The sequence below is a fragment of the Scylla paramamosain genome, chromosome 29, assembly GCF_035594125.1.
Source record: "Scylla paramamosain isolate STU-SP2022 chromosome 29, ASM3559412v1, whole genome shotgun sequence".
In the NCBI taxonomy this organism is placed as follows: Eukaryota; Metazoa; Arthropoda; class Malacostraca; order Decapoda; family Portunidae; genus Scylla; species Scylla paramamosain.
In genome coordinates this window covers 17836466-17859379 of record NC_087179.1, presented here as the reverse complement: position 1 = coordinate 17859379, position 22914 = coordinate 17836466, and the positions used below count along the sequence as shown (strand labels likewise).

Sequence of the window (22914 nt, the reverse complement as noted above, 5' to 3'; positions counted from 1 at the left end):
AGTTTCCTGGTTGTTGGGAATTATAATTAACTGCTTGATATAAGTGTGAAACAAAAAAAAAATACCAAGAAAATATCTAAACATAGGAGCAAAAGAAGTGAATAGGAAGTTAAATCTAGAAATCAGAAGTACCCTGAAAAAGAAGGATGGTATGGAGGTCAAGGCACAGGTGTTGTACCAGGATGGAAGAGAACTAATGTTCAGACAGGCTTTAGCAGGTTCACTTGCTCACCACCAACATTCACTGCATCAACACCATCGTCTGCTCCTCCTGGAGACAATAAATTTTCTTGATCTCTACATCTAAAAGTCCTAATGTATATCTTGTATATAGTTATCACTCTCTGTATGGGTTGCTAGACCTAAGTGCAGTCCTCTATGGGTACTCCCCAGGGAGGGTTCCAGTCCTGCATCTGACACAGCCTACATAAACTTGTACTCCCACCCAGTGTTGAGCTAACTGGTTTTTCTTGGCAGGTGGTTTGTGGTTAGGTCACCGCAGGGTCTCTCAGCTTTACTGAGATCTCACTAAGAGACTACTGTAGTTCAGTGATAGGGACTTGTACAAACCTGTATAAATTTCATTGGTTAACATTTCTCTAGTTGCTAGCAATTGGCCAGTTTTCCTTACAGTCTGGTATTGAATTGAGAACAAGTATTCACAGAAATGTAGGAGTGCACAAAATAGTTTATTCAGAATTTTTCATGGTGTATTTTTTTGTAACAAAGGCGTGACTTTCAGTTTTACTATATTTATTTTTGTGTCTTCAAGTCGGTGTATATTTTTCTCCCTCATTTTTATTATTATTATTATATTTTCATCTATTAATTCAATGGACCTTTTTCATGTGGTTAGTATTTGAGGTTGACATTTTTTCTTTTTTCAATCTTTATGATTAGTAAGTGTGAGCATCCTTTCATTTTTTCTTTTCTTTCTTTTGTATTCAATTCTAAGTTCATTCTTTTGTTGATTTCTAATAACACTGTGGCACTTGTTACTTAATTTTGCTAACCCTTGACAACTTTATGAAACAAAATGATGCATGAAACTATAGGTACAGGAAAAAGAAAGAAAAAAGACAGTTGATAATTTGCTTCTATTTTACAAAGCTTGGGAAGTTGCAGACATTGAGGAGGTGAAGGGAGCTGTGTGTGGTGTGTCTGGGTACATTGTCTTGAATTATTCAATACTCCATCCTCGTACCTTCACCACACATTATTCCCCTTGTACATCCTTTGGTACACACATCTGGAGCATTCCGTATCACATCCTCCAAACCACCGTGTCTTCATAATACTCCCTTTGCACATCACTCCGTCAGGGTTGACAAGTGCAGATGGCTGTACCTAACTTGAAGTCCAAGTACGTGGATAGTTTTAAAGTACAAGGACACTCGCTTTGCCCTTTACTCAAGTCCAAGTACAGTACGTGTCACTGAACCTAAAACATGAAAGTTAGTAATTTTTGCTGGCACACATTAATCAGTACACTTAAAAAACTGGGAAAAGTAAATGAAAGTTTTATCAGTTGATGAGATGATGATGTTACAAATGATGAAATACAATGTTACTATATCATTATACTCTTGTATATTGCACTACAGTACCATATCATAACACTTCTTATATTTACCCATTCATGTCTTTACAAAGTTTGCTAGAATCCATGAACATTACATCAGTTTTGGTTCAATACACTGTACCTACTTTTACTCACATGTACTTGATATTTTCAAGTACTTTGGGTCTAAGTACAAGTAATCATGAAAATCTATACTCAGCTCCATATTCTTGCACCCAACCCAGCAAAATATTTTACCCATTTAGTATTACCCATTATCACCCCAGAACCTTCCTCTAATAGCAATTCTGTTATATAATACTCTACCTTCACCCAACACAGTGACAGGACACTCAAGGCTGCCCAAAAGTACGTTAGACCTTGGATCATATTGGCAAATAGGTAGTGTGTTGGAATCGTGGTTACTGTACATGTCCTTGAAGGTAAAACATTTAATAACCTCTTTGGTAATATATCTTCACTTCAGATCAACCCGCTGGCTGTGGAGAGGGACACATGACACTGGTCTGCACTAATTATCCCTATCAATTGTTATGTCAGAGAGGTTGGCCAAGGATAAGGGGGCGTGGGTGAAACCGCCTACACACAGAGTCGTGCCCTAAAAGAAACAGAAGCACCAGGAGGGGGGCCCTATTAATTTTCTCATCACATTCTCAATCCTTTGTAGCCTGGCTTAGTATTCTGCCATTGTTGTGTGTCTTGTCACCTTCACTCCATCTAGTTCCTCCTCCTTCTGTTTGATAGCTTCACTTTTGTAGTAGTTGGTAATCCTCACTACTCTCCTTCATATGCTCCTACCTCCTGCATTTTATTCAACTCAGACTCTCTCTCTCTCTCTCTCTCTCTCTCTCTCTCTCTCTCTCTCTCTCTCTCTCTCTCTCTCTCTCTCTCTCTCTCTCTCTCTCTCTCTCTCTCTCTCTCTCTCTCTCTCTCTCTCTCTCTCTCTCTCTCTCTCTCAGATTTTTTTTTATTTTAGGTTAGGTTACCCCAGCTCAGGTTTTCTCTCTCTCTCTCTCTCTCTCTCTCTCTCTCTCTCTCTCTCTCTCTCTCTCTCTCTCTCTCTCTCTCTCTCTCTCTCTCTCTCTCTCTCTCTCTCTCTCTCTCTCTCTCTCTCTCTCTCTCTCTCTCTCTCTCTCTCTCTCTCTCTCTCTCTCTCTCTCTCTCTCTCTCTCTCTCTCTCTCTCTCTCTCTCTCTCTCTCTCTCTCTCTCTCTCTCTCTCTCTCTCTCTCTCTCTCTCTCTCTCTCTCTCTCTCTCTCTCTCTCTCTCTCTCTCTCTCTCTCTCTCTCTCCCCCTCAGGTTATTTTAGGTAGGGTTACCTCAACTCTCTCTCTCTCTCTCTCTCTCTCTCTCTCTCTCTCTCTCTCTCTCTCTCTCTCTCTCTCTCTCTCTCTCTCTCTCTCTCTCTCTCTCTCTCTCTCTCTCTCTCTCTCTCTCTCTCTCTCTCTCTCTCTCTCTCTCTCTCTCTCTCTCTCTCTCTCTCTCTCTCTCTCTCTCTCTCTCTCTCTCTCTCTCCCCCCCCCTCCCTTCCTCCCTCCCTTTCTTCCAGTCTGCCTTCCCCTCCCTCTCCCTCCTTCCACACTTCCTGACTTCACACCACAAGCAAAAATAAAAAAAATAGCCAGGATTCTGCAACGTCATGTCTCTAATACTCTTCCCCCCACAAACAAAAAAAAAGAAAAAAGAAAAAGTTACGCTTCCACCTGTACTTCTTTCCTGCATCCAACCTTGCTCTAGTGTTGGGGACGTTAGTTATTAGTGGTCTTGTTCCATATTAAAAGGCCACGCTGGGTCTTGCTTAGGTGGTGATGGTGGTGACGTAGGGTTGGTCCTGTCAGTGTGGTAGACGGTAGGAAGGGAGGGAGGGAGGGAGGGAGGGAGGGAGAAGGGTATGGGCAAGGAGAGATGAATTATGAAGAAAGAGAGGTTTTAGTACGAAAGAAAAGAGGAGATATATGTGAATGAGGAGAGAGAGAGAGAGAGAGAGAGAGAGAGAGAGAGAGAGAGAGAGAGAGAGAGAGAGAGAGAGAGAGAGAGAGAGAGAGAGAGATGTGAAGGCTGGATAGAGAAGTGGCAACAAAAACAAGAATAAAAAAAGAAATATGAAAGCAGGAAGGAAGAAGAGAATAAGTATGAAAGAGATGAAGCAAGGGGGGAGGAAGGAAAAGAGGGAGAGATGAAGAAAAGGGAGACAAAGAAGGGGTGAACAATCAAACTCTTGTGTGTGTGTGGATATGTGTGCGTGCGTGTGCGCGTGAGAGAGAGAGAGAGTTGTAGTAGTAATGTTTCTTTTTGTGGCTGTGTTTTCCCCCCGGTATTCCCCGCATTTTTCCTGAAGGCTGGAGAGTTCCACTACATCACACACCTACACACAGACCTACACCTACACAAACACACAAACACACACACACGACAAGAAGAGGTTGGGGTGATGGCAAAATGCGCTACTGGCATATTCAGGTGATGGTGTAAATGGACCTTGGGATATTGTGGTGCACGATAGTGATACTGATGGAGTGACTGGCAGGGTGGCTGGCCTGGTAGGTGTCTGGCTGAGTGGGCGGCTTGATGACTAGGTAATTGACTGACTGGTTAAGGGGACGGCTGGGTGACTGGCTAAGTGCTTGGGTTCTTAGGTAGCTGTAGGAAAGGTTAATGAACTGACTGGGTTACTAACTGGTTGATTGGCTGACTGGTTGAGTGGTTCAGTTAAATGGTTAGGTGACTGGGTTAGTGGTTGGCTGCTTAGGTGTGTATGAAAGGTTAATGAACCGACTGGTTTGCTGGGTGACTTTGTGGGTGACTGACTGGTTGACTGGCTGGAGGGCTGGCTAACTGGCTGGGTAGGTGGCTTCCTTTGTCGAAAAAAAATAGATAATAACACTGGGAGCAGGAAGAGGAAGATAAATAGAAAGAACATCGAAAACCAGGTCATTTAAAATAGGGACTATACGTATAATTACAAAGAGAAACTGTAAAATGACATGACTGACTGGCTGCCTGACAGATTCATTGACTGACTTAAGTTTCCATGGTTCCTGTCTGATCTGACTTCCTTTTTTCTTTCCCTTCCTTTCTTGACTGACTTTCCTTACCCTTCCCTTCCCCCTTCCCTTTCCTTCCCTTCCCTGACTGAATAACTTGCTTGGTAACTAACGAACTGCCAGACTAACAAGCTAACGAACAAACAAACTAACCAACTACCAAATTATCTAGGTAACTGACTGAGTGACTGACTGACTTAAGTTCCCATTGTTTCTGCCTGACTGTTTCTCCCCCACCCCCTCCCGGCCACCTTGCCTCCGTCCCTACCTCTCCTCATTCTTCATCTCTGCTTTCCGGCGTTCCCCCAAGGTCTCTATTGGTGTCCCCCATAGTTTCTCTCTCTCTCTCTCTCTCTCTCTCTCTCTCTCTCTCTCTCTCTCTCTCTCTCTCTCTCTCTCTCTCTCTCTCTATATATATATATATATATATATATATAATGCAATATGTTTGTCTCACTCTTATTAACTTAATTTTCTTCCGTTTTCTTTACTTTCCTCTTTTATCACCTTTTTACTTTCTCTTTCTCTCTCTCTCTCTCTCTCTGAGTACGTAGGGACTTTTACTCTTAGGAGGAGGAGGTGGTGGTGGTGGTGGTGGTGGTAAATTTTTTTGGAAATAGCACTACCTAATCTTATAGGAATGACGTGTGTGTGTGTGTGTGTGTGTGTGTGTGTGTGTGTGTGTGTGTGTGTGTGTGTGTGTGTGTGTGTTATTATTTCTTAAGTGTTTTCATATTTGTGTCGCAATATAGAGTAATATTTAAAGTCCTTTTCTTTATATGATGGAAGGAATATTAAGGAGCTACATAATAACGAGAGAGAGAGAGAGAGAGAGAGAGAGAGAGAGAGAGAGAGAGAGAGAGAGAGAGAGAGAGAGAGAGAGAGAGAGAGAGAGAGAGAGGAATAACAAACAGAAATGTGTCATGTGCTGTTGGAAATAATAATTTATCTCCTTATTATAACAATGAACGATAAAATATTGGGGGGATAAATTGATGCTGAACGAAGGCAATTGAAGTTGGCGCAATAATTCAGAAGTAGGCGCTGTAATTCTGAAGTTGGCGCAATAACTCTGAGGTCGTAATAATTCTAAGGTCGCAATAATTCTGAAGTTGGCGCAATGATTCGGAAATTGACGTTATATTACGAAAGTTGACGTTATAATTCGGAAGTATCGTTAAAGAGGTTGAGGGTAGGGAAGCGAACCGAGGTGCAGGCAGGGTTCAGTCAACTTCAGTGGTTCACTCCTTCCACTGAGTCAGCAGCGTTTAAACCCGCGCCACTCTGCTCCTCTAGAATCAAAACTTTCTGAGGTGTTGCTTCATAGAGGAGAAACCTGGTGTTGATTCTACTCCTAGTGTTCGCGTTTAACATGGGTTGCTATGCCTTAACTTAATTGACCGCTCGTGCTGCGAAGCGTCGGGAGTGTGCCAAGCCTGCTGTTCTCGCCGCCACAAACACTCCGACATGCCGCCACCCGCCGGCCCGCAGCTAAGTGTTCTTCGGCAGGGTGTTGCAATTTATTCACCACACTGCTATCCTGCACACTTGAGATGGCACTTCCACAGTAATGGTGAGTGTTTGAGAGTACCTAAATTTGCCAGTTTTTGCTATGACGTGTTACAAAGAACTAGTAGTATTCAAATTTTTTTTTTTTTGGACTGTGCTTAGCAATTCATACATTAAGAATATTTCCACATTCAACAGTAAATTAATATGAAAGAAAACGGTGATTAATATTTTTCAACTCGTGTGTGTGTGTGTGTGTGTGTGTGTGTGTGTGTGTGTGTGTGTATTATATATATATATATATATATATGTATATATATATATATATATATATATATATATATATATATATATATATATATATATATATATATATATATATATATATATATATATATATATATATATATATATATTGAGGGATAAGCTGATTTTTAAAAGGAGGAGGAGAAGGAGAAGCAGGGCGTGTATGTATTGCATAGAAAGTAGTTGCGTGCCGCCTGTCTGTCCATCTCTGGTACTATTGCGTTTTGCCTTCTAATCAATGCTATAAGAGAGAGAGAGAGAGAGAGAGAGAGAGAGAGAGAGAGAGAGAGAGAGAGAGAGAGGAGAGAGAGAGAGAGAGAGAGAGAGAGAGAGAGAGAGAGCGAGAGCGCTGTAACGTCACTCGCTGACTGGACACGAAGTCTTGAGAGGCGGGCAGTCACTGAATATAGTGTTTTAAGTTTATGCGATACATTCAAGTATAAGATGGAAACCCAAACACAACTAAAAATGCATAAATAAAGAAAAAAATATAATATTGTAAAACCATCAGGTCATTAAGAAAAAGAGACATAGTATTACTTGTTTGTTTGTCGCTTTACTTATCATTCTTATCGGTATATGGACTCCAAGGACGTATTCCCATCTCTCTCTCTCTCTCTCTCTCTCTCTCTCTCTCTCTCTCTCTCTCTCTCTCTCTCTCTCTCTCTCTCTCTCTCTCGTTCGTTCGTTCGTTCGTTCGTTCGCTGGAATATAAGTGCAAGAAGGAAGATAATGAAGACCATGTGTGTGTGTGTGTGTGTGTGTGTGTGTGTGTGTGTGTGTGTGTGTGTGTGTGTGTGTGTGTGTGTGTGTTCGCGCGCGCGCGCGCGAGCCAAACAAGGTCAAGAGTACACGAAGCAGGCATTCTGATGACCAAACACACACACATACACACATTGCGCTGCTTCTCATGGCCTGCTTCCATTATTGCTAACAAAATGACAAAAAAGGAAGATGAAAAATAAGAAAAGTAAAACAGTAAGTTAGGTTGTCTCGTTATGCAAGAAAACCAACAGAGAGAGAGAGAGAGAGAGAGAGAGAGAGAGAGAGAGAGAGAGAGAGAGAGAGAGAGAGAGAGAGAGAGAGATGAGGGGGAGGGGGAAGAAGATACATAGGAGAAAGAGGGGGAGAGAGAAGGAAGGAGCGAAACGGGGGAGGAAAGGGCAAAGGTGAAGAACGAGTGACACATACAAGAGGGAGAGGAAGGAGTGGGGAAGAAACAAGAAAATAGGGGGAGGAGGAGAAGAGAGCACAAGTCAGCTACTCTGCCGTAGGGAGAGAGAGAGAGAGAGAGAGAGAGAGAGAGAGAGAGAGAGAGAGAGTTTTGTTTCATCAAACAGATGGACTGATAGCATTACTGTGATCTGAAGAAACACACACACGCACACACACACACACACACACACACACACACACACACACACACACACAACGGGAAGGAAGTAATAGTAGTAGTAGTAGTGGTGGTGGTGGTAGTAGTAGTAGTAGTAGGAGGAGGAGGAGGAGATTAGGCAACCTTTGCTCTCATTGTTGTTGTTGTTGTTGTAAGTAGAAAGTAGCTCATCGCAGCCACAAGTAGCTGACCTCCATGCTCCGCCATCTTGGTCATGTTCACGCGTGACGGCTTCACGTGTCGCGCTGCGCTCTGTCAGTCTTGAGAAACTGTTCTGAGTAATGCAGTTCCAGTGAAAGAAGTCCGTGACGTGTGGTAGCGCGGCCAGTCAAACTGTCTCGTCAACAACAGCAGCTCGGTTTTAAATGGCCTTCACATGAATCACCACAGCGTGAATGGTGCCGGGGGCTGCCTTGAGACACACCCAGTCATGTCATAAGGACGGCCAGGCACCTCAGAGACACTTGGAAGCCGCGAAGCTTTTCCTTATGTTGTACGTACGCTGCCCATATTACAGAAGGTGCTTTATTAAAAATGAATGAATAAATAAAATTTGGGACATCGCTGTACTTAAGAAAGAAGAGGCGACTATTTTGATATCCATCCTCCTCAATAAGTATGCAATTACGAACTCAGCAAGGTTAGATTAGATTAGCTTCGGTGCTGGTGGCGGGGAAGCGTCCATTTAGGTGGGTTAAAGAGGGTAGAGGGCCCCGCTGTTATGTTAGGTTTGTGTCTGAGTGGATCTAAGCGGTGGGAGGCTTCATCTTTCCCTTGTTCCGGTAAGGAGGGTAGGTTGGGTTACATTCGGGGATAGTGAGGCGGGGAGGTGAGGGGAGGCGAAGCACGTCTGGGTAGTAGGCTTGCCTTGATGCGCTGAGCCAGATTAGTGTCGTTTTCTTTACAGTCCTGCCCCACTACTGTGTTCTTGAGCGTTGTCGGATGATGATGAAAAAAGAGTAAACCTAACATATTTCATTCAAAAGACCCCCCAAAAATAGAATAGATAAATAAAAACCAAGTGAAATGGAATAATGAAATGAAAAGAAGCACTGGTCAAAGAGCAGTATTTATTATAACGCTGTATTAGCTTTAGACTTCATTCTCGTCTGATGGTTGCCAGGTAGCCAGGTTGGGCCTCTGCGTGCTCCTCTGAATCCTGACCATGCTCTCATGTCTCGGGCTAAAGGAGTCAGTTGTTGCCAAGTGTTCCCTCCAGCTGTGCCCATCACTGCCCCTCTCCATGTAGTTCTTGGCCTATTTCTTGGTCTTGCTCCTGCCACCTCTCTTTTCACCAGTCCTCCAGGCGTTCTGTCTTCCGGCATTCTTCTACACGTCCCAGCCTTGTCACTATATTAAGAAAAGATAAATTCTCTCTCTCTCTCTCTCTCTCTCTCTCTCTCTCTCTCTCTCTCTCTCTCTCTCTCTCTCTCCGCAAGTGTGAAGTCGCGAAGATAAGCATTGTTGGGTTCAAACAGCGCTTCGAGATGTTCCGTAGGGGATTGGGTGAGTGAGCAATCTCGGCAACTTGCACCTGCCGCCTCCTTACGCCCTCAGGTGATGTGGCTATTATTCCAGTTTCACTACAAACTCACTTCTACTTTCGTGACATGTTTAATTGGCTTTGTGTGTGTGTGTGTGTGTGTGTGTGTGTGTGTGTGTGTGTGTGTGTGTGTCGCCGCAAATTAATAACGGTGTCAGCGATTTTTGAAAATTTATTTGCTCTCTTTCGGCTCTCGTATTTACTGGTTAGTTAAGTTTAGTTAGTTCGGTTTAGTTAAGTTTAGTTAGTTTAGTTTAGTTAGGTTAGGTTTAGTTAGGTTTAGTTTAGTCAGGTTTAGTTAGGATGCTAGTAGCAAAAGCAAGGTCAAGAACATGGCGGCCATCACTACAACAAGAACAGCATCAGTAGTGCATCTTCCTGTTTATTTTTGGTGGTAATAGGTAGTATTTGGCTCTATTTTAGCCCCCCTCTAAAAAAATAAAAAAAAAATAGGGCATCACAACTCTTCTTAATATTTACCCTCTTGCTTGTGGTGGAGTGGGAGCGAAATGACAATGGAGTGATTTATGACAAAGTGATGGGAGGTTATTTAAAAACGCATTAAAACTTATCGGAAAAAAAAAAAGTTTTGTCCGCTATATGGAGCTTGTTGCCATACTTGAAATTTACTGTGATGTGCTTGTAAAGGTGGGCAGATGGCGGTTCTGAGCGTATGGGAGGGTGAGGTGCTGTTGATTTTTGCTGATGTTGCAATGGTGAAGAAGGAAGGAAGGGTTAATATTGTATGGAGACTAGATAATTGAATTTGTGTGTGTGTAGTCCTCCCTTCAACCAACATGTTATATTCCAGGTAACATGAGCATGGATGGGGGCCACCAGCGCCCCTGGGAGTCGGAGGATATAGACCAGGGCCTTGCTGCTGACCTGGATGACTCCCTGTCTGGCCTGGGGGTGGACATCAGCACAGTGAGTCTGGGATTGGTGTGTAACCAGTGAAGAGCATTAACGAGGCGCAGATGTTCCTCGGAGCTTTGTTGACAGTGGACAGTGATGAAAACTGTGCTCAAATTCAGAGATGCTTGAGAAAAGGGTCTAGGTTGTAAAAATATGTGGTGAGAGTAATCAAAGTGATTTAGCATATTAAGGGGCTGTATTCTGAGATGTCCTGCTTTCTCACCATGATTATTTCCAAAGGTCAGAGATTTGCCAGGTTGTCAAGAGAGTTTCTCCTGCTAATAATGTAGATGTTACAAAAAAATAAAAAATAAAATAAAATAGACATAGTAGGTAGACTGTGTGTGTGTGTGTGTGTGTGTGTGAGAGAGAGAGAGAGACAGAGATATGTGCACGTAACATCACATCTTATCTCCTGTCTTCCTTGCACTCCAGGCATCATATAACATGAGTGAGGCCCTGCTGGCACTGCCCTCAGTCTCACAATTCAAGGAGGAAGGAAACTCGCCCAGCCAGGATAAGCAGAGTGTCACCTCCTCCACCCCAACCACCTTTGACGAGTCCTCGCAGACCAACACAACTGACCGGCTCTTTAAGTAAGTGTGTGGATGTGTCAGAGAGAGAGAGAAAAGAGAGAGAGAAAGGGAGAGGAAGAGAGAGAGAGAGAGAGATGAATAGGCAACTTCAAGTGATAGAGCAATTAAAGAAGTAAACTGGAAAATGAACTGGTGAATTGTCTATGTCATTAATTCCTTATAGGGACTGGATGGGTCAGTACCAAATGAGACACAAAGCAACAAGTATCATGAATTCAATACCAGTTGAAACACAAAGCAACCAGTATTATCCACTCATTACCAGTTGAAACACAGAGTTACTAGTATGGTCCACTTAAAACCAGTTGAAACACAAAGTAACAAGTATGATCCACTCAAAACCAGTTGAAACACAAAGTAACAAGTATGATCCACTCAAAACCAGTTGAAACACAAAGTAACAAGTATGATCCACTCAATTGAAACACAAAGCAAATATTGTGATCCACTCAATACCAGTTGAAACACAAAGTAACAAGTATGATCCACTTAATACCAGTTGAAACATGAAGTAACAAGCATGATCCACTCAATTCCAGTTGGAACACAAGAAAGCAACTAGTATGATCCACTCAAAACCAGTTGAAACACAGAGTAACAAGCATGATCCACTCAGTACCAGTTGAAACACAAGAAAGCAACTAGTATGATCCACTTGAAACCAGCTGAAACATGAAGTAACAAGCATGATCCACTCAAAACCAGTTGAAACACAGAGCAACCAGTATGATCCACTCAGAACCAGTTGAAACATGAAGTAACAAGTATGATCTGCACTGAACCAGTTGAAGCAAGGAATAACTAGTATGATTCACTCAGAACCAGTTGAAACAAGGAATAACCAGTATGATTCACTCAGAACCAATTGAAATGGGGAATAATTAGTATGATTCACTCAGAACCAGTTGAAACAAGGAATAAATAGCATGATTCACTCAGAAACAGTTGAAACACATAAGCCAGTGTTTGGAAGCAAAAGGTTTCCACCCATGGATGCCTCTCTGACAGGGAGTAGGTTTGCTCTCAGGATAATCTTCTCCTAGGGGGGGCTGTCCACCAAGTATTTTGGTGTCCCTCTTGAGGCTGATTGGTCTGTGTGATGCTCCCTTTGGGATTGCATCTCAGAGTAAGCATATGCCACGTGCTTTTGTCTTGAAGCAGTGGCCAGTGGATTAATGGGTAGGAGAGGAAATGGAGAGGCAAGTTTGCAAGTGAAAGAGAGAAAGGACAGGTTAAGAAGCAGAGGCAAGTGAGTGACCAAGTGAGCTGTTGAGAGTAAGTTAAGAGATAAATGAGCAAGCAAGAGAGTGATTGAGTAGATGAAAGAATAAATAGATAAACAGCAAGAGGAGAGTGAATCATTGTTCTACTTACATCCCAAATTGCCGCCTCTCCACAGACTCCTCAGCAGCGACAGCATCCCAGAGTGTTCCCCACCAAGCATCCACCAACTCCTGCAGCACCTGGGGCCCAATGCCAGCCACGGCCAGGGTACCTCCTCCGCCTCCACCATCACCACCCATCATGTGGGGGGCGTGTCGGTCAGCACTGGCCTGGAGGGTGTGCATGATGGGGTCTCCCTATCATCACAAACCATGGGCTATGAGGACAACAGGTGAGGCTGCAGGTGCTCTTCTCATTTCAAGCAGTAATGAGTGGATCATACTAGTTACTCCGTGTTTCGACATGTTTTGAGTGGATCATGCTTATTACTCCGTGTTTCAACTGGTTTTGAGTGGATCACATGTGTTGCTTTCTTGTTTCAACCAGTATTGAGTGCACGATACTGGTTGTATTGTGTCTCAACTGGTATTGAGTGGATTATACTGGTTGCTTTTATGTCTCGACTGCTATTGAGTTCATGATACTTGTTACGCTGTGTGGCTGTGAATGCTGTTCGCGAACAAACAAATGCACCGAAGTTTGAATTTCTTAACAGTTCCTTTTACTCTCAGTGGTGTGTTGAAATTATACTTAGCTTGCAACAGATCAATTTATGAGACTTAAAAAGACATTGCAGCCACAAGGGTAAGTTTATTGTATGTTTTTGTTTTTTTATTACTTTACAAATAGTTGTATTTTATTGTATAAATTTCAGATACCTTGTTAACAATTAGTTATGGCACTTAATGTTTGCCTTCACTATGATATGCAAGAATTTAAACACTAAAAACATTGAATAATATCCTTACAAGCACCTGTTAAAATGAAAATCTATGAAAAGATATTAAATTTTTAGCCTGTAGGAACCTATGCATCTAATACCTGTGAAAGTATTGTAAAGCCTGCAAAGTCCATGTGAACCCTTGTCCCTGCAGGTTTCAGTACATCCTGGGGGCAGCCACCTCTGTAGCCACCAAAGTCAGTGAGGAGAGCTTGTCCTACCTCAACCAGGGTCAGCCCTATGAAGTTAAAGTCAAGAAGCTTGGGGATCTCACTAGGTAAGGCTCCAACAAACATTAAGATGTTTACTTCAGATAAGGATGTTAATTTTGAGATGTTCACCTGTTTAATATTCAGTTTTGCTGGTTGTCTCTCAAATGTGATGATAACTAAATTAACTGTTCATATCATATGAGATTGTTAACTTTGGGATGTCATTTTTTTTTTCTTTTTTAATCCATTATTATCATCAGCATAATTTAACATTAAAATCTCATGTCTTGAGAAATTATTATCAGCATAATTTAACACTAAAGTCTGGTGTCTTGACCAGAGAAATTATAACTTCCAGAGAAATTAATGCTAAATAAATGTTCTGTTGTGCAATGTTGTTAAAAGATGAATTTCACAGAGTTTTCTGTTTAGAATCATTAGGAAAGACTTGCTTTACCTCCTTCATCCCTCACACCCTATAGAGGTACCAGTGAGACTTAGCCTTTACACATGTTAATGTTTCCCTCCATTCCTTCCTCAGATGGCTAGCAAGGAAAGCAGTTATCAAGACATGATTTAACCACTAGCCCTTTTCCTTGCTAACACAAAAGGAAGGCATACTACTGTCTATCAGTCCCATCTATGTATAGACAACTAGCAGGGAAAGCTGTAATTGGTGACATATTTTAACAATTTTTTGTCCTTTCCTACATGCGCACAGCTGTAGAGGGAAACTGTACCATAGTGTTGTGCGGGTGTGTTTCCATGAGAGGCGGCTACAGTACATGGAGCGACAGCAGCTGGACAGTTGGCGTCAGATGAGGCCTGGAGAACGGATCTTGGAGGTGTGTGTCTGTGTGTGTGTGCGTGCATTTTTTAGGAAAGCGAGTGAGAGAGGACAAGTGAAAGAGACCATGCAAGTGTATATATATCCTCTGTAGCTATCTTTGGAGGGTTGTGTTGTCAAGTATTATACATCTATTAGTACACAGGTGAAATGTAACCATTTCATTTTCCCACAGGCAACAAAACTGGATTTTTAATAGTTACTACCTCCTGGTATCTTGTGAAATTAGTCTTTCTGTAGATGACAAAAATGAGTCAATCTGAGTTAGTATCTGTCTGTGCATCATGCTGACATCTCTGCCAAGTGGGGTGGCCAAGAGAAAGTCAGAACCATCCTAATTATTGAGAAGGATGTACGAGCCTTATCCTGTTCTTACATTTCCTTCTAGGTGGACATTCCTCTGTCGTATGGGATCTTTGATGTGAAGCAAGACGCCTCCTCTCTTAACACCTGTGAGTTTGACTGGGACCCCACAAAGGAGGTTGGGGTCTACATCAAGGTGAGGCCCCAACCTATGTTCAGTAGTAGTGGATGACCTTTAAGGAGTTTAGTTTAAAAAGGTCATGCACAAGTGTTCTCAGGATTACCTCTCTAACTCAGATTATTGCCCTTGGTTAGGGTTGCTGCGAGGCTTTCTTGTGGCACCTCCTTTTTATTGATCAAGTTTTGGTCATTGTTATTTAGAAAGCATATTCATCCTGGATTGTAAGCCTCATATCTCACTCCCTGTTTTTCAGGTCAATTGTATTAGCACAGAATTTACTCCAAAGAAGCATGGAGGAGAGAAAGGCGTGCCCTTCCGTATCCAGGTGAGTCTGATTTGGGGGAAGGAGGAAGATGGATGCTTTGACTTCGTTCACTCTACCTGGTTTTCCCTTAAGTAATGTAGAAAATGTACAATGTGACTGGCATATTATTACTATTATTACTTGTAATTAATTCATTTTCCTATGGATGGTACAGCAAATCTTATTAGTTGATAACATTTATTATCACCATAAATAGTTTCATTTGGCTCTGTGGTGATGCCAATTGACTTGGTTTCCTCCTTTTTGCCCAGATTGAGACGTACACACAGACCAGTTCTGGCATGGAACGACTCTACGTGTGTGCTTGTCAAATCAAAGTGTTCAAGGTGGGTGTCTCAGTTACAAATTTGGCCATATATATATATATATATATATATATATATATATATATATATATATATATATATATATATATATATATATATATAAATAAAAAGAGGGGCAGTAGCAAGGTCCCCAAAATGAGATAAAAGAATTGTCATAGGCAGTTAACAAAACTCCCTTTTCAGTCTCCTATGATCTGCATTATCCAAGATCTGTGCAAAGTATTAGTGTTACAGATTGATGTTTTATAACCATTAGTTTCTTATTTATATATTTTCTTTGGGACATAAACAGATGTGAAGAATGGAGAATTTAGAGCAGAAATTGAAATTTATTGAACCAATAACTATGAAGTTTGCATTTATTGCACAGCAAGAAATGCATTGGCTTTCTTTAGAATAAAGTGTTTGGAGGAACACAGAATAACTATTGATGCATCCATCAGAAGCCTCTGGGAACTTTTACTCATCTTGGTTTCATTAGTAGAGGGTAAATTCAAGGGAGTGTGTGTGTCCACAAGTTTCCATCCTGTTAAGGCAGCCAGTCACTAATGGTTGCTGTCCTTCCTTCAGCTGAAAGGAGCAGACCGCAAACACAAGCAGGACAGGGAGAAAATCATGAAGCGGTCTCCCTCAGAGCAGGAGAAGTACCAGCCCTCGTGCGAGTGCACCATCCTGACAGAGGTATACATTGTGGCAAGCAATTCCTCTAACATTTTGACAAAGGCCATATCCTGTACATGTAGACTAGTAGTTACTTCAGGCCATATCCTGTACATGTAGACTGCGAGTTACTCATGAAGTATGTCTACAACTCAACACTGTAAACAATATAAACCGGATTGTATCTTATAGGGCTATTCCTGTGAAAAGTACCTCAGTGTTTATCTTGTGTTGCAGCTGTCCCCAGAGGCAGTGTATACCCCAGTACCTGAGTCCTCATCTCCAGTCATGGCTGCCACCTCAGGGGTCATGAATCTCTCTGTCCAGGGCAACAGTCCTCCCATAGACATGTGAGTAACATTCATATCTAGTGTTCATGAAAATTGTTGGAGCTTTATTCTAATTTATTAGTTAATTAAGAATGGTTTCAAGGCATGGCACTATGTTACCTCTCCTTCTCCCTCATAGGAAGAGTGAAGCATCATTTTCAGAGCCACCAAAATGTGTGGAAAATGGCCAGCATCACCAGGCACTCCCTGAGGGAGAAGAGGATCCATGCTTGGTAAGTGCCTCTTCTCACTCCCTCCACACTAACATCCCTTGTCCACCCTGAGTAGAGAGAGAGAGAGAGAGAAAATAATGTGAGAAGCTAAGTGAAGTGAGTGAAGGAATGATTGCTCAGTCTGTCGTGAGTGTGCTACGTGAACTGCACAGAGACCTCCTGTGGGTTGATGGTGACGTGAGAGAAGTGTAATGCGAGAGGGTGTGCAAACACACTGTGGAGGGACATCCATGACTGGGAACTAGATGAGAATTTTCTACATTTAACAAATCACAGGACACCATTTCCAAGTTCTGTCCCTTCTATGTAAAACTGATGATGATAATCAGTTATCCCTAATTAGTGGTGTTTATCAATATGTTGCATATAAAAACTGTCAGTAAATAATCAAGCAAATGCTTACAAAATAACACTTCAATATCCTGAGTAAAGTCCATTAAAGAACTAGGCTAATTAGTGCCAATTGGGATTTTGATTAACATATAGTTCAAGAATACTAGATTCAGGATTACTGCATTAAGAATGACAAATCCTGTACAGTGTTAAAGAGGAGGGTATTGGTTAAGAGGATACTACAATAGATACTTAAGATCTGCATCATAGAATTCCAAAGCTCTGGTAATGGTTAACTGTGTATCTCTATATCCCTTATGTGTGTGTAATGCACGTGTTGCATACCATTAGCTTGTACATATTTACAATACATTAAGAATGCAAACACACAAACAGAATCTAACAATGTTTTTGCTATGACAATCACAGTAAAGGTAGGGTACAGTCATGAGTCAAATGTCGTGTGTCACATGAATCTCATCCAGCTCACAGCATATCCTGAGGATCTGAGCTGTGAAGAGAGAGAATGATATTGTGATTTTTCTCATACAAAGTTTTAACAAGCACAATAAATCTTTCCTCTAGTTCTACAGCATGCCGTTACACACGGGAAGCACCACGGCCCACACCATGGCCTGGCTGATGGCTAACCGCTTCAACAAGTACAGCAAGATGTTCGCTAACTTCACCGGCACTGACATTCTGCGGCTGTCGCGTTCTGATCTCATAGAGATGTGTGGCATTGCTGATGGGCTGAGACTTTTCTATGCCCTCCATGCCAAGTGAGTGCAGTTTGATGACTGGAGGCTGCAGGGGTTGTGCTCTGTGGGTTGAATGTAATTTGGGTTAAATAGTCAAATGAAACTGATAAGTCAATATTTCACCTCCATTGTACTGTTTCCTTCCTTTCTCCCATCCTTCATGAAATATTACAGTTTACCAGAGCAGGTAGGCTCCAGTTCTGAGCTAAGAATGAACCATGGATCATTTTACTTTGCTGAGTTTGTATATACAATCCCTTCCTGCATTGGTGTGAGTTGGCCTCCACTTATCAGAAACTATCCTTTTTTTCCCCCCCTGCTAGGAAGGTGGCACCGCGCCTCACAGTGTACGTGTGCATGGAACATGAGCAGCTGTATCATGCTGTCTACTTGGAGACCCTCAGCTGCCAGGAGTTCACTCACAAGTTGTGTGCTCTCCTCCAAATCTCATTTGACCGAATCCATGATGTGTATCTCCAGGGCCCTTCTGGTATCCACATTCTGGTGACTGATGAGGTAGGTAGTAATCAGGTGGTGTGTGTGTGTGTGTGTGTGTGGTTTATGGGAAGGGAGTAATCTCATATTATCCCATCTCTATATCTATCCAGTTTGGTCTTAAAAGGATGGACAGTTATGGCATTGACAATGTCTTCACTGAGTTCATTCCTTTTGTTCACACTTCTGTGAGGAAAACTATATTTCTTGATGTCTGTCTCTTCTAGTCAACTTTCTTTGGCTTCTTACTGTGTGTGTGTGTGTGTGTGTGTACATTCCAAATCCATAATTTCTCCATGTAATTGAGGCTTCTTACTTGTAAAGTGTGTGAATGCAAACTTGTCACTGATGCATGTGCATTCCTAGTGGTCTCTCCTGTTCATTGGGTTTAAAGAGACTGTTTGGCTGAAGTAACTTGATACATATTGATGATAACTGGTTGGAGACTTGTTTAGATAAAACCTCTCAGGAATGTAATTATTAGATGTAAGAGGCCACCAGTCTGAAAATTACCAGAATAGTTAGAAATGAAGCAATATGAAATGCATATTTCACTATATTAGCTCATGTTTGAATAGTAACTTTTTTTCATTGTTAAACATGCTTGATTAAATAAATGGTGGTAATAATGCAATGGTAATGCATTTCATCAGCCAGCCACACATCCCAGCTGCCTTCCCTGTCTGACCTGTTGATCCTCCCCAGGTGGTGCAGAACATGGCCGAGGAGTCCACACTCTCCATTGAGGTACTGCAGGACAGTGCCCGGGAAAGGTTCCGTCTACTTATCCGCCCCCTCAACACTAGGACCACTACCACTGCCACTTCTCCAGGACCTCACCAGTCATAGTACAGGCCCCTTCACCCCTTTCCATTCCCATCCTCTTCCCCATGTCGAAAGTCACGGGCCACATCAACATCCCCCGTGAAAAGTCCCGTTCCATCCCCATCTGTTAAAAATCCTGCCTCTCCATCTCTCCCTGTGTAAAGCCTCATCTGTCTTCATCTATTTTTAAAGTTAGTGATTATACTAAGGCAAATGTAAGTATACTGAGAAGCAATTATATGAGCTGCTCAAACTGTACACTTGACACCCCCACTCCTCCATCCCTTCCTTGTTTCTGTGCCATTGGTGCAGACACATGGCCTGTGTGTGTGTGTGTGTGCTGCGGTGCTCCTGGCTCACCTCAGCCCCTCCCCGCAGTCACTTGTGGGACCTGATGTCTGTGCATCATGTTTGTTGTTTGTTGTTGTTGTTGATGTTGTGTCACAGAGAGAGAAAGAGAGAGAAGAAGCAAGAAAAAAAGTAACCTCTAGGTTTATTTTTACACACTATTTGTTTTGTATTTTTATAGTGAAACTTGCTGATTGTTCATTGATCAGCTTTCACTGATTGGCATAAATAAGTACTGTTAGCTGGGCATGGCAGCGAGGTGAAGTTGTACCATAATATGATAACATGAGCATCCAGAGGCTGGAAACAGTGACGTCAGATATCCTAGCTTGGCAAGAGGGCTGGTGTGTGTGAGGAGCAGTGACCACTATAGAACCACCAGTCACTGTACAGCAAATGAAGCATAATCAATACTTTCCATGAAGATTCTCTCTCTGAGGAAGCAAAGAGTCTGAGCACAACTTGTAGCTTTGTGGTAAAGAATTTATAAGCCATGTGGAGTGAAATGCACATAATTTCTTTGATATGAAAACACCAAACTAGTATGTAATGGATATTTTGTCTTGTCTATCCATAAAATTAATCAGTGCTTATAAATCTATTTAAAGTCCACACTAGCAAGTATTTTCTGTGGCCTAGAGCTGTGTGCACAAGGTTCTTCCTCTCACTAGTTACTGAAGCTGTACCAACATGCTCAAAGTGACTTGCTCTGTGGGGAATTCACGTCATTGTTCATGTTATCTCCCAAACACAAGCACATCGCTTACAGAAAAGACGTTATGTATGTAATTGATATTATTCCTTACTAATGTTACGTTATAATGTTCATAATAATTGTCATTATAATGTTTGTACTGAGTCCAGGTGACTTTCACATTTTGGGTAGTGAAGAAAGCGTACAAATATGTGTAATTTGGGAGTCAGGTTACTGTTGTAATTATTTTTGCAATGACTGACTAATGTAGTAGTTTAATATATGCTGCTATGTTATTACAGGATGATCAATACTCATGTGATACCACACCCGCTGATGGTCACTACACAAACTTTAGAGACAATAACTGACAGGGCCTCATGCTGCCACAACACACCTCCACGATGTTTTATTTCTTCCTTCTGTGCTGCAATCTGACTTTTTACCCCCTCTCACATAGATTGAATGAGTGAATGAGAGCTGCAGAGGTGAACTCCTTCCCTCAAACCTTGGTGCCTTACAAAAAGCAGACCTATGAAACAAGCATCAACCATGTGGTGTGAATGACTCATTATAAACTATATTCTGAAATGTTTTGGTGTCTCATTTTCACTAATTTTAAGATGCTCCTGTGAAGGCTACTAGAGCTTTTAAAGGTGTTTCACAATTCTAGTATAGTTTAATAAGAATTCTGTGTTTTCACAATTCTAGTTATAGTTTAATAAGAATTCTGCATAATCGGTGGGAAGAGATCCAAGTATCTTTGTAGCCTTTTTTTTTTAAATACTCCCAATGAAAGAGCAAAGCATTTCAGAATATATATGTGTGTGTGTGTGTGTGTGTGTGTGTGTGTGTGTGTGTGTGTGTGTGTGTGTGTGTGTGTGTGTGTGTGTGTGTGTGTGTGTGTACACTACAACACTGATATTGGTTAATACTTGCCATCATCTTGCCATGCATAAATGGGAGAACCTCTTATTTATATTTTATCTAAGATTAGATGCTATACTGTATTTTCTAAAAGTATTGAAGGGTAGAGGTTAATTGCTGAGGAGTGCTCAAGGAACCAGTACTGCACACAAACAAGCTAGCCTTGTCTTGACTGGATTGGTGCTTCCCTCTGTCTCAACATGCAACATGTAATGGAGGAGGATTTTTCAGTGGCATTAGACTTAGTTTGGAAAGACCCTTTGCCATTACAGTGTTGAAAAAAAATAGGGAAGGCTATAACTGAACAACTCAGAGATGTAGCTAGTTCCTGCATGCCCAAAAATGAATAATTCCTTACAGGATTCTCCAGCAATTAGATGTGTCTGGTATTGCATGTTGGCAACCCTTAACCTGTTGGCTGCAGCAAGGAGTAGTTTGTGTTGTGAAAAGTTAAAGTTGAATGTAACTGAACAGATTCTTATCAGTGATGGCTATTTAATTACAAATGGTTAAACCTGTATAAAATCAATATAAATTTTATCTATAAGGAATTTTTTTGTAAACAGTGCAATCTTCAAAATTAAAAACAAGATAATCACTTATTTGTATCTGTAAAATGCCCCCTTTAAATAATCTAGCACTGCTGATTTGCATGCACTCTTTCTCTCATATTTGGTGTCACTGATGCAAAGGTAACAGATGGAAACTACTAAATCATAAAATATTAGGAACTCTGCTAAATATGTCACTATAAAAGTTATGTTGTGCCAAAATTGTCTGTATGGACTTGCTTTTAAACTCTACAATGGCCAATCTGAAGCAACAGCATGGCCTTTGAAGATACTCTATCGTTACTCTCGTTTGCTTCATTAGGCTTTGTGATCTCTATGGATGATGTAAAATTATGGCAAACTGTGTACTTCACATCAGGCAATTTTGTTGATATTGGTTTCAAAATTTACTTCCATTCAAGCTGACATCAAAATTAGTAAAATCCTGTTGGGATGCCTGGTAGCCAACAGGTTAAATAGCTCCTCTTGGAAAAACAATCCTAGACTGGAAACCTGTGGTGGTGATAGTTTCAAGGAAGTAAAGTGCACCAAACATGGTGGACTCAACTACTAGCTATATGATACAATATTGTGTGTGTGTTTTATGAAAGATGCCTTACTTGGTTAAAGTTGCCTATCCTACTTATGTTACAGTAAAATAGGACTTGTGGATAAACTCAAGCACTGGCCAAAAAAGAAAATCTCTTATGATTAGCAAAATCCTGTAGAATTTCAAAGCAACAAAGCATCACTACTTACCACAGAGTTGGCTTGTTGGAGGCTTGGCAGCAATGAGTTTCTGGTAGAAGCAGGTATTGTGATGGCCATGATGTCACATTCATTAAGAGTGGTGAAAGGCCTTGTCAGTTTTGGACACGAGCACAGATGCCCATATCTAATAACAACTGAATAAAGTGATGAAAAGAAATGGCTTTCCAGTATGAATGATAATCCAAGGGTAACTTCCTCCTTCCCATCAAAACCACCGTTTACTCTACAAACCAAATTCTTTGCATTCACATATTTCTGACAGGATGCTGAAAGAAGCATGGAGTGGATCAATGCAACTTATACCAGGGGGCTTCAACAAGTGAAAACTAATACCTTACAATCTATCAAACATTTTCTACAACATATTTATAAATTAAAGTTTACCAGTGACAACACTAAACAGTGAAAAATTATAAGGTTACATTAATTTTTGGGTTAATATTAAACTTACCAACTAACAATGTTTATTTGTTTTATTTTTCATGTTACTGTAAAACATCCAAACAAGGCATTACATGGACTTTATATATGAATGAACTTCCTTTCAGATAACTAAAAGCTGCAAGTATTCTTCATAAAAAAGAAAACATTAACTTCATTTTTTTCCTGAACAGAATCTGATTTCCTTACCAACATTGCTATTGTGTTGTGCCACTTGAATGCAGCTGGTGCTTTCTACACTACTTTGATTATAAAGTATGGTGCTTTCTACACTACTTGATTATAAAGTATCTCCATGAAA

At 41.3% G+C, this 22914-nt stretch overlaps 1 protein-coding gene across 5 annotated transcripts in view; it reads left to right on the top strand.

The window, feature by feature from the left end:
• Positions 1-21448, top strand: part of LOC135115502 (transcription factor CP2-like) — a 34430-nt gene extending 12982 nt beyond the window's left edge. For 2 of the 5 annotated variants that reach the window (XM_064032345.1, XM_064032347.1), the window contains exons 3-16: positions 10188-10303; positions 10727-10887; positions 12287-12502; positions 13206-13328; positions 13985-14108; positions 14499-14609; positions 14848-14919; positions 15171-15245; positions 15816-15926; positions 16143-16255; positions 16374-16467; positions 17386-17582; positions 17885-18077; positions 18762-21448. In XM_064032345.1, the coding sequence (XP_063888415.1) occupies positions 10193-10303; positions 10727-10887; positions 12287-12502; positions 13206-13328; positions 13985-14108; positions 14499-14609; positions 14848-14919; positions 15171-15245; positions 15816-15926; positions 16143-16255; positions 16374-16467; positions 17386-17582; positions 17885-18077; positions 18762-18905 (1845 nt within the window). In that variant the 5' untranslated portion in view covers positions 10188-10192 and the 3' untranslated portion in view covers positions 18906-21448. Of the gene's footprint in view, positions 1-5591; positions 6199-9305; positions 9340-10187; positions 10304-10726; positions 10888-12286; positions 12503-13205; positions 13329-13984; positions 14109-14498; positions 14610-14847; positions 14920-15170; positions 15246-15815; positions 15927-16142; positions 16256-16373; positions 16468-17385; positions 17583-17884; positions 18078-18761 lie in introns of those variants that run through there. The other 3 variants (XM_064032343.1, XM_064032344.1, XM_064032346.1) reach the window with 3 other exon arrangements.
• The last annotated feature ends 1466 nt before the right edge of the window (positions 21449-22914 follow it).